Below are 15,195 nucleotides of genomic sequence, written 5' to 3' on the forward strand. Positions count from 1 at the left end.
ATAATAATAATATAATGATTTCTTCACAAAAGCATTGTTCTTATGCCTCAATGTTGTATGGGTCATGCCAGAGTAACACAATCTCTGCCAACTCCTACAGAGCTTTAAAGACATTAACAATGAACCTGCCAGGGGACTATTATTCAGGATCTATCTGTCTGTTAGGGCAGTTAGACAGTGCAGTGTATAGAGCATTGGTCTTGGAATCAGGAGGATGGGAGTTCGAATCCAGCTTCAGACATTTACTAGGTGTGTGACTTTGGGCAAGTCATATAACCTTGATTATCTCACATCCAGAGCCATCTCTGGTCATCCTGATTCCTATCTGGTCACTGGACCCAGATGATTCTGGAGGAGAGAGTGAAGCTGGTGACTTAGCACAGACCCTCCTCACTCAAATCCAGTTCACGTGTTTGTCACGGTATCACCTCCCTGATGTCATGGTCTTCTTTGAGAATGAAAAACAACCATTATCTGTCTGTTAGTGTTCCAAGACCAACCTAGAAAGACTCACTACCAGGTCAGGCACCAGATGTCAAGTTCTTTTGACCATAGCAATGAATAAATCCATTTTAGAAGGCATGAAAAAATGGCCTGGGACTTATTCCAAGTCACAGACCTACTAAATAGCAAATCCCAACCTTATCGAACTGACACCTAGTATGGTATTGTTTCCATTGTCCCACAGTCCTGGGGCAAGGTGGGGAAATGAGGTGGGGCATTACACTGAGAATTTTAGTTACTTAGATTTGACAGGAGAATGTCAAATCCCACATGATTTCATCATGATTTAGTATTTTTACTAGCTACATCTCTCGGGTTCAAGTTCTGTAAGTCTAACATTTTGGCAGCTCTGGTCTCAGCAGTATCTAACAGCAATGTGTTCTCATTGCTGTTGGGGCAGGGAAAAGTGATAGAAAGGAAAAATAAAAGCAAGATTCTTGCTTTCAAAGACCTAACAATTCTGCTCACCATTCCTCTAGGCAGCCCCCACAGTGCTAGGGAGCCATTTAAGCCTAAGTAGTTCTTGGCAGCTAATCATGCTTTTTGACATTTCTTGTGTTGCCAAGCCCTTTGCCTTGACCATTCAATCCCCAAAACCATGCCCTCCTTTGACCCGCATGTTCCTCCCCAGCTCCAAAGCCTCAGCTGATTGAGGATGGCCAATTTATTGTTTCACATTAACCAGAGTTCTGACAGCCTCTTGAGTGCTATAGCAGCAGCCACGTGTTAGCTGGTTCTGAAAGGTCAGGCCATGGGAGATGGAGAACACCAGAAGCTTTCCAGACTCAGCCTGTCACACAACACCCCCGTACCCTTCAACCATGTGCCATTAGAGAACAACTGCATCACTGATTTATTTTTAAACATCTGCCAGCCCAAGTGTCTACAGTCCATTTCAACATTCTTGTCAGTCCCTTCCTAAATCTCACCATCAGATACCATAGGTGATAGTATTAATTTCTCCTCCTGATAATGGATTCTGAGGCTCACAGAGGGTCAGCAATGAGGCCAGTAGAGGCCAGAAGAATAGAGCAAAACTAACTATCCTTGCTGGGGACTGATCCCATAACCTTGCTTTCATTAACATGGTAGGCTGATCATCTCAGCTAAGTCACAGTAGAGAAAACTAAAAAGTTTCTTTGTTTCCTCTATTATTTGAGCAGGATCAGACCCTTGGCATTTATCCCCAGATTCCCCTAGGACTTCCTTAGACTCTGCAGGATGGAGGAGAGAATTCTAAGTCGGCAGTTAGGAGGCCTGTGGTCTGTCCTATCTCTTCCATTAATTCACTGTGTGACCATTGACAAGAAACATTTGTTTCATGGTATGGTACATACACTTTACTTTTGTCCCCTTTTCTTCTAACTCTTGGCGTGAGTCTTATAACCTCTGCAGGCCTCAGTGACCTCATCTCTTGGACTAGAATAATGGTTTTTCCAGGACCAAATTTCATGATTCCTTTTCTACTTGTATCTGTACTGAGCAATCAGCACTTTGTGGAAGAGAGCATTCTGGACTGAGTCTGGAGACCTGAGTTCTGGTACTAGGCCTTAGGAGAAAGTACTAAGTCTGGCGTCAAGAAGCTCATAGTTCAAATTCAGCCTCGGACATTTAGTAGCTGTGAGACTCTGGATGAGGCAATTCATTTCTGGTTGCCTCAGTTTTCCCAACTGTAAAATGGGAATCATAATAGCACCTACCTCCCTGGATTGTTATGAGAATTAAATGAAATGATTTTTGTAAAATGCTTAGCATAGGGCCTGGCACAAAGCAGGTGGCATATAAATGCTCATTTCCCTTTCCTTACCTTCTAGTCTTGCCAGAGACTTACTGTGTGACCTTAGGAAAACACCTTAATTTTCCTTGATTTTGGGATAATGACCTTAAAGGATGGTTGATTCCTCCCTTCCTTCTCTCCCTCCTCCCTTCCTTCTTTCCCTTCCTCCCCCCTCCCTCCCTTGCTTTCCTTCCTCCTTCACCTCCCTTCTTCTTTCCCTTCCTCCATCCCTTTCCTTCCTTCCTTCCTTCCTTCCTTCCTATTATATACTACCTTGTCTCATGGAAATTAGTCTAACCTCCCTCACCAATTAGACTGTAAGAGGGTAGGGGAGAGAAGAGATGGTATCCTCCTTCTTATGTGTTAGGAGCACCTAGCAATGAAGTAGGCACAAGACATGTCATACCCTGCAGAAGATATGTGCCACACATAGCAGGTGATTGATGGTGCCTTGCTAATTACTTGAGGTGGTCTGATATAAAGGACAAAGCTTTGGTTGTCATAGAGGAGTAAGACTTAATTTTGAATCCTGATCCTAACACCTACTGGATCTCGGACCACAGAGACAAAATAATTTCACCTGTCAGCCTCAGTTTCATCATATGTAAAATAGGAATTGCAATATTTAGTATGCCTGGTGTTTGTGAGAGGCTTAAATAAGATAATAACTGTTAAGTTCCTAATGAGCAAACTTCAAAGCATCTAAGATTGAAAACTGCACTAAGATTTTTGGAACACCTTATAAAAACATCAGCCATGATTGATGGATTGAGAGTATTAAAAAATTCCTTTCGATGGAATAGACTTAGGAGGAAGATATTCCTATTATCACTCTCATCTCCCTCTGATGTAAGAAATTTAAGGTTGAAGAGCTGACCTGGATTACAAATATTTTGCCTCTTAATTGTTATTCTGGGTTGCAGTCCTCAGCAGAGAAACTGCCCAGGTCCTGTAGATTGTCCTTGGGAATGCAGAACTGCCTATAGTTCTCAACACATGTAGTAGGGTTATTTTTAGGAGAGAAAGTAGATCTCACTCCCTTCCTTTTAAAAGGAGTAGAAACCAGATTTGGTTTTGGGCAAATAACTCAAAAGTCAGGAGGGATTTGGGCAGCTCTCCCCTCCCCTCTAGGCTCCTGACAGCAAGGAGATGCCAAGAGCTGGCAAGGCTGAGGGACCAAGGTTCTCCTTCCTTAAATGAAAAGTTGCTCTATCTGCCCTGTCTATCCCTACTACCAACAAAGGAAAACATCAGGGATCTATAGTTAGCTCAATCCTTTCCTTCAGGAAGTTACAAAATTGACATAACTTTTGTAACCCAGATGTGGCCACCCCACATCCCAAGGTGCCCCTTTCCAGGAATGAAGGATCTAATTATAGTCTCAGAGTCAGTAGGAATAGTGAAGAGAATCCTCTAGGGGAAGTCATCAAAAGGAAGTGAGATGGGTCTTGAAAGAAGCAGGGAAGGATTTTAAGGACTGGGAGAGCAGAATTCCACTCTACCAAAAAGAGGGAGGAAGGATCTCTCCTCACTTCCTAGTCCAGCTCAAAATAGTGATACTGGGAAACGGGAGGAACATTCCCAAACAACCCACACTCATCTCTAAGTAGTTGTGCTTGAAACCACTGGGTACTTGATTCTAGATATCAACCCTGATATTTGGACCTGATATTCAACTTCCCTAGAAGAGTTGGCATAGCCCTATTTCTTCTTATATTGACTCTATTACCAGGCCCTGAAAAGTTTCCTCATTTTGTTTCTGGGGACTGGAGGATTAAGGATCATTTCTATCTCACTCGGAGGGAAATGAGTTTCACAGATCATCGAAGAAAATCCTTCCCCCACCCCGCTTGATCTGAAATCTTAACAATTGATAGGGACTTTGGGGGTTATACAGTCCAACCTCTAACCAAAGCATGAATTTCCCTTTACAACATCTCCAACAAGGAAGCATTCAGACTCTTCTTGCATACTTCTAGTCATGGGATACTCACTAATATTAAAAAACCCCAGCTTTTCCATTTGGGGACAACTCAAATAGTTATAAAGTTCTTTTGTCAAAAATCTCTCTTTGCATCCCTCATTTGTTCTAAGGTAGCCATTCCTGCTATTACAAGCTATCGCCTTTCTTCAGACTAGCTCCTAATCCCTTAGTAGAAGGGATTTGAAATGTTTCAGGGGTGTAACCTAGTGACCTCACTCACTGATTAAAATGACACAGCCTGGGCATTGGAAAAATGAGGATAGAATGCTGTTAATTGTGTGGTATAGAAAATAAGCACTAAACAAATGATTTAGAGGGCAGTTAAATGACTCAGTGGATAGAGCATTGACCTTGGAGTCAGTTGGAGTTCAGTTCAAATTCAATCCCAGTCACTTACTAGTTGTGTGATACAGAACAGGTCACCTAACCTCTATTTCCCCAACTGTGAAAGGGGAGAAATAAGAGTACCTATAGCTCAGAATTGTTGTTAGGATCAAATGAGATAGTAACAGAGCACTTGTCATAAAATGCCTATTCCTTCTCTCCATCTATAGGACAGTGACTGGGGTGGCTAGGTAGCATAGAAAATAGAATGCTGGTTCTGGAATCAGGAAACCTGATCTACCTGAGCTCAAATCCAGCCTCCAACACTTACTAGCTGTGTAACTCTGGGCAAGTCACTTAACTTTTTTTGCCTCAGTTTCCTCATCTGTAAAAGGAGCTGGAGAAGGAAATGACAAAATATTCCAGTATCTTTGCCAAGAAAAACCCAAATAGGGTCATGAAGAGTTGGACACAACTGAAAGCAATTGAACCACAGACAGACAGTGACTACCTTTCCCTTTTTGTTCCTCTTCTCTTTAATACTCTCAGACAAATATGAAGCTTTGGGTTAGTCAGTGAATTTTAAAAATCATCAACATGTTAATTTCTGTGGGGGTAGGAGGAGGAAACTATGGATGATTGAGTCTCATGTTTTGTCTATCAAAGTACAGCAAAAACCAAGTGGGAGATAATAGAGCCTCCCAATCTCTTCAGTGTGAAAAAGTACACAAAAGGATGACCATGAGCCCTCTCTTCTTACTCTTCTCAAAAGGAACTTACAATGATAAGCTCACGAATTCCTGGGTAACCTCCTCTGGCCCTGTGGCTCTTACAAAACTGTTCAGATAAGCGTACCCCTTTGTATCTAGTAAAACTGTTCCTATTGGTGCCAGGGGCAGCTGGAGTGGAATGGAGTGGAGGAGAAAATGATGTTGGAGAGAAATGGGCTATGGAATGACCTACTTAAGGGACTCTAGATACTGCTGATTAAGCCCTGCAAGTGGTACAAGCAGGACTGGAGCCAGGTCTCTGACTGCAAGGAGCAACCCGCCAGGCTTTCCTGCCTATTCATACTGGGATGATGAGAGTGGATGATGGTCCACCCACCTCAGCCCAAAGAAGCCATTCACATGGGCTGCAGTGCTCCTGCTCTCTCCCTACACATACCTTTCCCTGTGCCCTTAATCTTCTGAACTCCCTCCAAATGATCTTCCTGAGATGGGGCCAGTTACTTCCCTGTCCTGTAACATGATGCCTCTGCAGCCAAAGACCTGAATCCATTAATTGTTTTTTCATTGTTGTTTTCTTTTGGTGTCTTTTTGTTGCTATATTAGAAAACCACAGATAATTTCTTGTGTGCTATTTTCAATTCAATTAAAAAATTTCTTAAGTTCAGAGAACTTTGATAGCCCTGGAGGAGAAATAAAGCTCATATTAGATGCATTCCATGTCCTCATGGAGCATCTGGTCTAGGGGTTTCATGCAAATGTGTCTCTAATCTTTTTCTGGTGCATCTGGGTCATTGTATTTTGGAATGCCAGGCACCCTAGCATCCAAATAGAGCTTGTCCCATTTCAATTCTCAATTCATTGTCCATTCTTGTCCATTTATCTTATCTCTTCCACATCTACATACAAGCAGTGGTACTTTATTTCCAGTAAGTTCAAAGTGCCATTGACCTTGGGAACCAGACAACTGGGGTTCAAGATTCATTGATTCTTATACTATCTATATACTTCAGGCTTCTGTTTCTCCTCACAACAAGGCAGCTAGTAATGGTATCTTATATCCCATACAATATTGTTGAAAGATAAAATAAAATGATGCTTGTGAAAAAGTTCTAATAAGGTTGGTGTGAGTGAAGATGAAGACTTAATCCTCCCTCCCCATCTTGGAGAAATATGGATGATCATTGCCAAGGGGTTTTGTGCCCAAGTGCACAAAATAAGTCAATGATAGGGAGAAAATTCATGACATGTGCAAGGTTTTGGAGGTGAGTATAAGTTGGGCACAGGTGTAGGTAAAAAAATTATCTGGAAAGAGGGCATTCTATAGAAAAACCATTTCATGGGGGGGGGTCTTCAATCTTTTCCAGAAGTAGAGCTGCTTTCAATATTCTTTTTGGATCCAAGATTCATGTGTTCAGTGGTCAGAGATAGAGGTGGGGCACAAAGCTTTGGGACCATCAAGATTTCCTAGTTGGCAAGCCCTGTTCTAACAGAATTCACTGCCCCTTTACATTGGTGAGCTAACACCCTCATATGACAGATGAATGACAAACACATAGAATAGCCAAGTAAACTTAAAGCTAAGTTAGACAAGTAGGCAGTAAAAGCATAAGGATAAACCTCAAGTTTGTTGCTCTGAATGAAAGCCTTCTATACTACAGCAAGTCATTCAAGCAATGGCTTGAGCAGCCTCCTCAACTTTTTAAAATATGAACACATTAGGATCTGGCCCATAACCAAAGTGTTAGGCATGAAAGTCATAGGATTAAATCAATCCACCTGTCATGTACAGTAAAACACCTCCTGGAGAAGGATCCAAACAGACCCACCCCATAGAGAATACCTCCCAATAGCAGATCAGATTATAGGGCAGTTTCTGGATAGGGAATCTTACAAAGATCCCATTAAGGATATCAGGAATACTTTCTGTGTCTTTGAAATAAACAACCCAATGGTTGATGTCTCACAAAGAAAAATACATGTTTGAACATAAAAAAGGAGGAGATTGTAGTAGATGGTTTTTATGGTCCCTTTGAGCTCTAAATCTGTAACTGATGACAACCACAGTTGACCACACAGAGTAAAATATTGAATATCCAAGGGTGGCTGGAGAATCTAGAGTTACTCTAAAAAACCTACATGCTTTCACTTACTCTCTGTGACCTGGGACAAATGACAACCTCTCTAAGTTTCAGTTTCTTCATCCATAAAATGAGAGGGTTGCAATGGGTGATTTCTCCCAGTTCTAAAATCTATAATGTAAGGGAAGGAAGTTTTGAAGGTGAAGAGAGATCTTTTTCTTTTTTGAGAATTCATCTTTGGATGTTCTGGCCAAAGTAAATGATATATACAAAGTTTTGGAGGTGGGAATAAGTTAGGCAAAGCTTTAGTCAAACAAGTTATCTTGAGAGGAGTAGAGAGTAAGAGTGAGGGTATGTAACCAGGGTAGGTTGAAGCATAGAATTTGCCTCTAGAAGGAAAAGTCATGGGGCAAGTTCATTTAGCTTGCAAAGTTCCTTAAGCCCTAGAACTTTCTAAATTGGCAGATGTTATTACAGTGGAATCTTAAGTATTTACTCTACCTTCATGACTAACCAAGAAGATGCCCTGGTTAAGATGATCTTAAAATTCTCTAGGGCATGTGGCTCATCCCTACTCTAGCTCTAAATAGTGATTTGCTTAGATATGTCCCCAACATGAATAAGAGGGCTAGAAGAACTGAGAAATTAATCAGAAGTCAGAAATCATCCAGCACGGTTTTTACCTTTCTCCTAGCTTTACATAGGGTTATATCAGTTATCCCTGTTTTTATGAGTTTTAAAATAGCATTTAGAAAGAGCATTCCACAATTACTGTGATGATCTACCCTAGCCTTTAAATCATGGACCCCTTTGTCAGTCACATGAAACCTATAAGCCCCTTCTTAGAATAGTGTGCTTAAATACATACAATAAAATGATAGAATTACAAAGGAAATGAATTATATTGGAAGACAGTTATCAAAATAATACAAAAATGAGTTTGCCAAGGTTAAGAACTCCTGATTTAAATTTACCTCACACAAAGCTCATCTCTAAACTATGGCTTAATCCTTTGACTATATTTATAAATATATCCTCTATCCTATAACTTATTCTATGACTATCCTTTTCTTCTTGTGAGTGAACATAACAAATATTTTACTTGCATTAATTTGAAATAACACCCTTTTTATATTTGCAATCTTATTACCAAAGTCACTGCTCAGCCTTCTCTCTTCCTGGCTGAATCATCATGAAACTTCTACAATCTGGCAACAACCAACTTTATCTCCCACAATTCTCTATTTGAATCTCCACTCTAAGTCAATCCAAATCACTCAGTCTCTCACCTGTCGATCTACCAATAAACAAAATAAAACAAAACCCTTACAATTCTGCCTCATTACTCTTACAAATCCCATTTTCTTCACTAAGAAAACCATCATTCTTTTCCTCTAATGTTCTTGATTTTACATCTCTTTCAAGATTCTACAAGTCTTCCTTGATTATTCTGTTCCAGTGAATATTCTCTGCCCTGGCCCGTATTATTGTGGTTTTTTTTTTGCAAGGCAATGAGGTTAAGTGGCTTGCCCAAGGCCACACAGCTAGGTAATTATTAAGTGTCTGAGACCGGATTTGAATCCAGGTACTCCTGACTCCAGGGCTGGTGCTCTATCCACTGCACCACCTAGCCTCCCCTGACCTGTACTATTCATAGGTCTCATTCTACCTCACATAGGAGTTTTCAGAGTTGGAAGCTATCTCAGAAACTGCCTTGTAACAGAAAAAAGTATTCTCTCTATAACTATCTATCAGTCAAATAGTCATTTTGCCTTTCTTTGTCTCAACACCTTAAACTCACTACTTCATAAGGTGGCCAATTTTCCTTTTGGGGCTCTGATTGTTAGAAAGGGCTTACTTACACCTTTTTGCATATTTTAACCCTTGCCCTTACTTCTGTCCTTTGCAGCCAAGGATGATATAATATTCTACCACATGACAGCCCTTCAACTACTCAGATGATTATAGACAGACATCATGTCTTCCATTTGCCATCTCTTCTTCAGGCTTCACATTCTCATTTATTTTGACCAATCCCATATGTCATGAACACAAAACTCTGATCACTTCCCCTTGAACATCCTTGAGTCTATAAATATTCTTCCTAAAATGTAGTGACCAGAACTTAACACAATACTTCAGATATGTAGCAACAGGATTATCACCTCCTCATTCCTGGTTACTTAATGTTTTATCTCCTAATTACATTTTCATATGTGCATATCATCTCTCCAACTAGACTGTAAGTTTTTAGATGTGAAGCGCTAGTGCTAACACTGATATTATATACATACATATATATGTATATGTATATGTGTGTATATATATATATATATATATATGTATGTATATATAAACATTTGTTAGCTGATTGAAAAGTCCTGTAACTTTTTTCTTCAGGAGAATATTTTGTAGCAGCTTATTTGAGTCTGAATCAAAAGTAATCAGAGAGAAAACTAAATTGCTAACTAAAAGGAAGCCTGATTCCACCACCCTCAATAATGAAATATAGATATAGAAAATAAAGAAATCTTACTCTCACTTAGTTAAAATGTCTCCTGGAAACTTTTATCCTCAAGAATGCTGAAATCACTTCAATCCATGAATATTAAATCGCTTGCTTTTTTCTTTCACTACATAGATAGAGCTTTCTTGAAATTTTGGCTGTGAAATATTCCCCTGGTGGAAGATGTGCTTAGACACAGTTCTTTTTTTATCATCCTTGAAAAGCAGTTTCCCAGCTTAAATCTTCTTTTACAGTATCATGCTTAATATAACACAAATATCATACGGGGCTGAAAATCTGCTTGTGGGGTTTTCCCTACAGGAAGGAGCTGGCTAACATGGACCTAAGAGGGACTAGACATTAGTGAGTTTTATGCATTGTCAATTATCATTTCATTGTTTCTTTTTATATAAAAAAGTCTCCAGTGACACAGGCAAAGTTTTCTGGGAACAAACAGACCTATAGATTTATGCAGTAGCTCTGCCATTCTAGTGCACTTGGATTTAAAAAAAGGCCTTAAAATGCAAGGCAAATCACTTAACTGTTTGTTTTCAGAAGAGAGTAGACTGACAGAAAAAAAAAGAAAACCATTTTATAAGCAATGAATTCATTTTGCATCTTCCCATATCAGACTCAAAAGCAGATCAGAAATCTTAATATACAGGTGACATATTAAAAAATAAATCACCAATAACAATATCAACATAACAATGATAGCAACTTATTTCATTCCCTTCTAGACAACAGTAAGAGTTCAAAGCAAAACATTCAGGGAACATGTAATCTGATGAGGGTCATGGGATACTCAGATCTATCATACTTATCTGAATGTTACTCGATGAGTGAAATTGGTGCCTCGTGGTTTCAAGTAAATTTAATTTCTCCTAGCCTCTGTTTAAATCTCAAACTTCCTCCTCCTCAAGAGGGATAGATGTGTGTACATGTGCACATACATTATGTGGGTTTGTGCATATATATATATATATATATATATATGCAGAGATGAACACATATCATTCTTTGAGAAGTCAATATAATATAAAAGTCAGCCCCAAGTTATCTGAGGAAAAGAAACTCTAGGGAGACTATAGGATAAAAGGTCTCTCTGGAATGAAAAGGATTAGTATTGTTCTTTTGAGAGAAGAGCTGGTTTCTCTTTAGTTCTCTATGTCTTTGTCCACAAAAGTCCTATTTATTTTACAAATTATATATCTACAGAGTCCTCATCGATTCAAAAACAAAGGAGCAAGGTTATGCACTCTGCTATCAGAGCCCTGAGCTTACTGGGTCTCTGCCCAGTCTTCAACTTGCTCTGATTGAATTGAAAATAACAGATTTCTAAAAGCAGTTTTAAGAGACAAATGCACTCAGACAAACCATTCTTTTTGAGGGTGTGTGTATGTTTAAGTGGCATGATTCACCCAAAATAATAAGCCCCCGATTTCTCACAGCCCAGCTGCCTGCCAGATAGAAGAAGACACAGTGCCCAGAGAAACGGAGGAAACTGAGCATGTACAAGATGAACCAGTCCCCTCAAGTGTCATGTTTTGCTGGTTGAGTAATATAGAAGAAGAAGAAGAAGAAAGACAAAAGCTTTGGGAAACTAAACCAAACCCAAACCTGATGTTTAAGTGGAGGATTTGGTACAGACCCCAGCTATCTCACTTACTGCCTCTGTGACCTTGAGCAATTCATATTATTTTGGATGGGGTCTCAGTTTCCTCATTTCTAAAATGAGGGGATTGAATAAGATGACCTCAAAGTTTCCTACCTGCCCTAAATCTCCTAATCCCTGATAGTCAAATAACCAAAATATTTCTTTAAGTCTTGGTATTTTAGTGTGTCTTTCCTCCCCCTCTCCTTTATGGATACTTTGGGATTACTATAGTTTACTAAATGTTTCCTCTTGAGAAAGTGCCTTGTAAATGAAGCTCAGTTTCAGGAGGGGGGGTTCCCTAAAGGCTCCTAGATAATTAGCATGCTTCACAGATGTTGCTTTTATTAATTTAATCGCAGATACAAGGCAGCCAAAACATTTTAACCAGTGTATCTGCCACCTACTCAGAACCCTGGTTCTGAAAGAAGTGTTCTGGGAAAGGGGGGTGGGGTGGGGTGGGGGGGATGAGAAAGTAATTCAAAAAAGCCAAAAGAACAGTCTGCCTCCTTGACTTCCCGAAGCTTCTGGGAAGCCTCGGGAGTTACTCGAAGCGATTGCAAAACCTCAGCAGGAGAGTGAGGGCTAGTGCCGATGGAAAGAGAACTGCTGAATGAAGTTGGACAGCTCCTGGCTTCCCCTGAAAAGTGCTTTCCGCGGTGGGTGTTGGGGAAGAGTTTCTGTAAGAAATTGTGCAAGTTCTGAAGAAAACGAGAAGACATTCCTCCCCACTCCTGATAGACAAAAGGACCATCCACTTCTCTCACAGAGAAACAAACAAACCAACAATCCTCTACCGTGTTACTTCTCTCCCGAGATTCCTCAGTCACCGCACTGTCCGGGACCGTGTCCGGGGCTATCTATTACTATTAGGAGCCTGAGGAAGATGCAATTCTGTTAAAACCACGAAAGGAAGCCCTTCTAGTCTCCCTAATCCCAGGTATCGAGGACTCAAGTTCGGCAATGAAGTTCATCAAATTCCCCCCTTGGAGATTAACCATTTGTCATTGTAGCTCCAAATCACAAAAGCCAAAGAATTATCACCTCATTCCTCTTTTTGCCGAATTTTGTATAGAGAGGACAAGTCTTTGATATTTTAGGAACCTCTTTTCCTCATTCCTTTCTGCATTAGCCCCAAATGGTTCAGAGAAGAAAGCAGAGCAGCACCCGCAAAGAATGGTAACGGCGTTTCAAACAAGCCCGCCAGGGCAACACGAAAGCGCTTCTCTTTTTCTGACCCCGCCTTCGCCTTTCCCTTCTGTTCTGCACGATTTCACTTGGTTTTACGTGTTTTAAAAATAATAAAATGCTTCTCTGATGCTCCCTACACACCCTGTCACTGAAACAAAAGCAGAGGAACGAGGGAGGTGCGGAAAGGAGGCGGCAGGGAGGGTTAGAAAGAGGAGAGAGAGAGAGAGAGAGAGAGAGAGAGAGAGAGAGAGAGAGAGAGAGAGAGAGAGAGAGAGAGAGAGGAGAGAGAGTTGTTAGGGATTTTCTCTTTTCCATCTCTCTCTCTCTCTCTCTGTTTTATGTTCGCTTACATGCCCAGGTCGCTGTACGTGTTGAAGAACTCCATCTGGTTGCAGGCTTGAATCCAACCTACCACCCAGGTCTCATTGCGGGGGATGGGGGGCATGACCACCCGGGCGGAGGCTTTGAAGTAAGGGGTCTTGTAGCGCAAGACGATGGGCGAGCTTTCTTCGATGAGCGTGGGGCACTGGTCGATGGTGGCGCAAACATCGTACACCACGATGTTCTCCCGCCGGATCCGCGCCTTGCAGGTGATGCTCTGGATACAGCCCATCCTGCTACCCAGTGCCGGCACCAGCCCCGGCGCGGCGGAGCGCGGGCCAGCGCTGGGGCCGGGGCAGGCACCGGGGGGGACCCGTCACGCTGGCATGCTAACTCCCACCCACCCTCCCCTCCCCCCCAGCCCGCCCACCCACACCCCGAATCGCACCCCTCCCCAAGCCGGGCACAGCGTCTCCCCGCCAGCTGATCAGCGCACGAGGAGGAGGGCGCAACGGCCGCCGCCGCCCGGCATCCTATAGGGAAGCCCTGCCCCTCCTCCCCCCTCCCCCTCTGGAGGCTGCTGCTCCTGCAGCGGGGTCCGAGCTGCCTGGACTCCCGCCTCCTCCCACACTATCCCCTCCTCCTCCTCCTCCTCCTCCTCCTCCTCCTCCTCCTCTCTCCTCCTCCTCCTCCTCCTCCTCCTCCTCCTCCTCCTCCTGGGCTGGGCACTGGGAGGGCTCGCTCCCCGGAGGAGGAGGCTGGCGCCCCTGCCGGCTTGAGCACCTTGGCCGCTGGCCGGGCGGGGAGGAGAGAGGCGTGGAGCTGAGCTGGGCCCTCCCCGGGTCGGAGCCTCCCGCCGCTTGCCAGAGAGGAAGCAGCGGCCGCGGCGGCCGGAGCAGCGGCGGCATGGAGCGGGCTGGGGCGGCGGGGGTTGCTGCAGCGGCAGCAGCGGCCGATCTGCTTCCTCAGCAGCAGCTGCAGGCGCCGCTGCCCCCCATCTGCACCGCCGCTGCCCCCCATCTGCACCGCCGCTGCCCCCCCATCTGCACCGCCGCTGCCCCCCATCTGCACCGCCGCTGCCCCCCCATCTGCACCGCCGCTGCCCCCCATCTGCACCGCCGCTGCCCCCCGCGGCAGCCAGAGACAGAGAAGGGGCTGCAGGGAGCGTGCCTGAGGCTGGCGCCCCTTTGCTAGTGTGCCGCTCCGGTCATCACCCTCCAGTTGGGGCTACCCCGGTGCAGGAAATGCCAGTGGGAAAGAGATGGGCCTGGGGACGTGGAGAGTGTGTGTGTGTGTGTGTGTGTGTGTGTGTGTGTGTGTGTGTGTGTTTGTGTGTGTGCGCGCGCGTCTTTGTGTGTCTTTGGATGTGTGTGTGTGTGATTTGTCGCGCAGGGGGTAACATCTGTGCCACTCTCGTGTGTGGGGTAGGGAGGTGTGTGTGCGCGCGTATTTGCGTGTGTGATGGAGAAGGTAAGGTTGTGAAAACGCATTCCAGGGACTGAACTGGCTAGGTGCCACTAGTTATGTCCCTCCCCGGATGCCGTCGGCGTGTGTGGCTCTGTTATGTGTCGGCTTAAAGGGCCACTCGCTGCCGGGTGGGGCGCCGCGCGTGGGAGGGGGCCGAATGGACGCGTGGGGAGGGAATGGGCGGGGCCGTGGCAGGTGGAGGTGCCTGGAGGGGGCGGGGATGGAGGGTGCCGCGTGGGCGGCGGGGCCGCGCCCGCAGAGAGCTGGCCGTGGTCCTGAAGCAGGACCGGCGCGTCTAAGGAAGCGGAGAGCTGGCCGTGGTCCTGGAGGAGGAATAGTTCAGCCAGTGTGGAAGCCTAGAGGTGAGGGGAGTGGAGACTCGGAGCAGCTGACTGGACAGGGCAGGATCATGTAGGCGCTTCTTCTTTGGACATGACTGATTTTCATATCTCCCCCATTAGAATGTGAACTCCCTGAGAGCAGGGTCTGTCCTTTTGCCTTTCTCTGTATATCCCCAACTTCAAACAAGGCTTGTCATATAGGAGGCACTTACTACAGAATTATTGACTGGATGTAAGAGATCAGTCAAGATTTTCTAGAACATTAGTTGCGTACAATTTCCCCCAAAGATTGACTGAAATCCTGTAATTATTCTCTT

At 43.8% G+C, this 15,195-nt stretch overlaps 1 protein-coding gene across 4 annotated transcripts in view; it reads right to left on the reverse strand.

Moving 5' to 3' along the window:
- The window catches only part of LOC141512727 (protein FAM78B-like), a 43,041-nt gene extending 29,592 nt beyond the window's left edge, over positions 1 to 13,449 (reverse strand). For all 4 annotated transcript variants that reach the window (XR_012475585.1, XM_074221886.1, XM_074221888.1 and 1 more), the window contains exon 1: positions 13,100 to 13,449. Coding sequence is in view for 3 of the 4 variants with exons in the window: in XM_074221886.1 (XP_074077987.1) it covers positions 13,100 to 13,362 (263 nt within the window). In the remaining variant the exon portion in view is untranslated. The remainder of the gene's footprint in view (positions 1 to 13,099) is intronic.
- Between the last annotated feature and the right edge of the window lie 1,746 nt (positions 13,450 to 15,195).

Source organism: Macrotis lagotis, chromosome 2 (assembly GCF_037893015.1).
Source record: "Macrotis lagotis isolate mMagLag1 chromosome 2, bilby.v1.9.chrom.fasta, whole genome shotgun sequence".
NCBI classification, from domain to species: domain Eukaryota; kingdom Metazoa; phylum Chordata; class Mammalia; order Peramelemorphia; family Peramelidae; genus Macrotis; species Macrotis lagotis.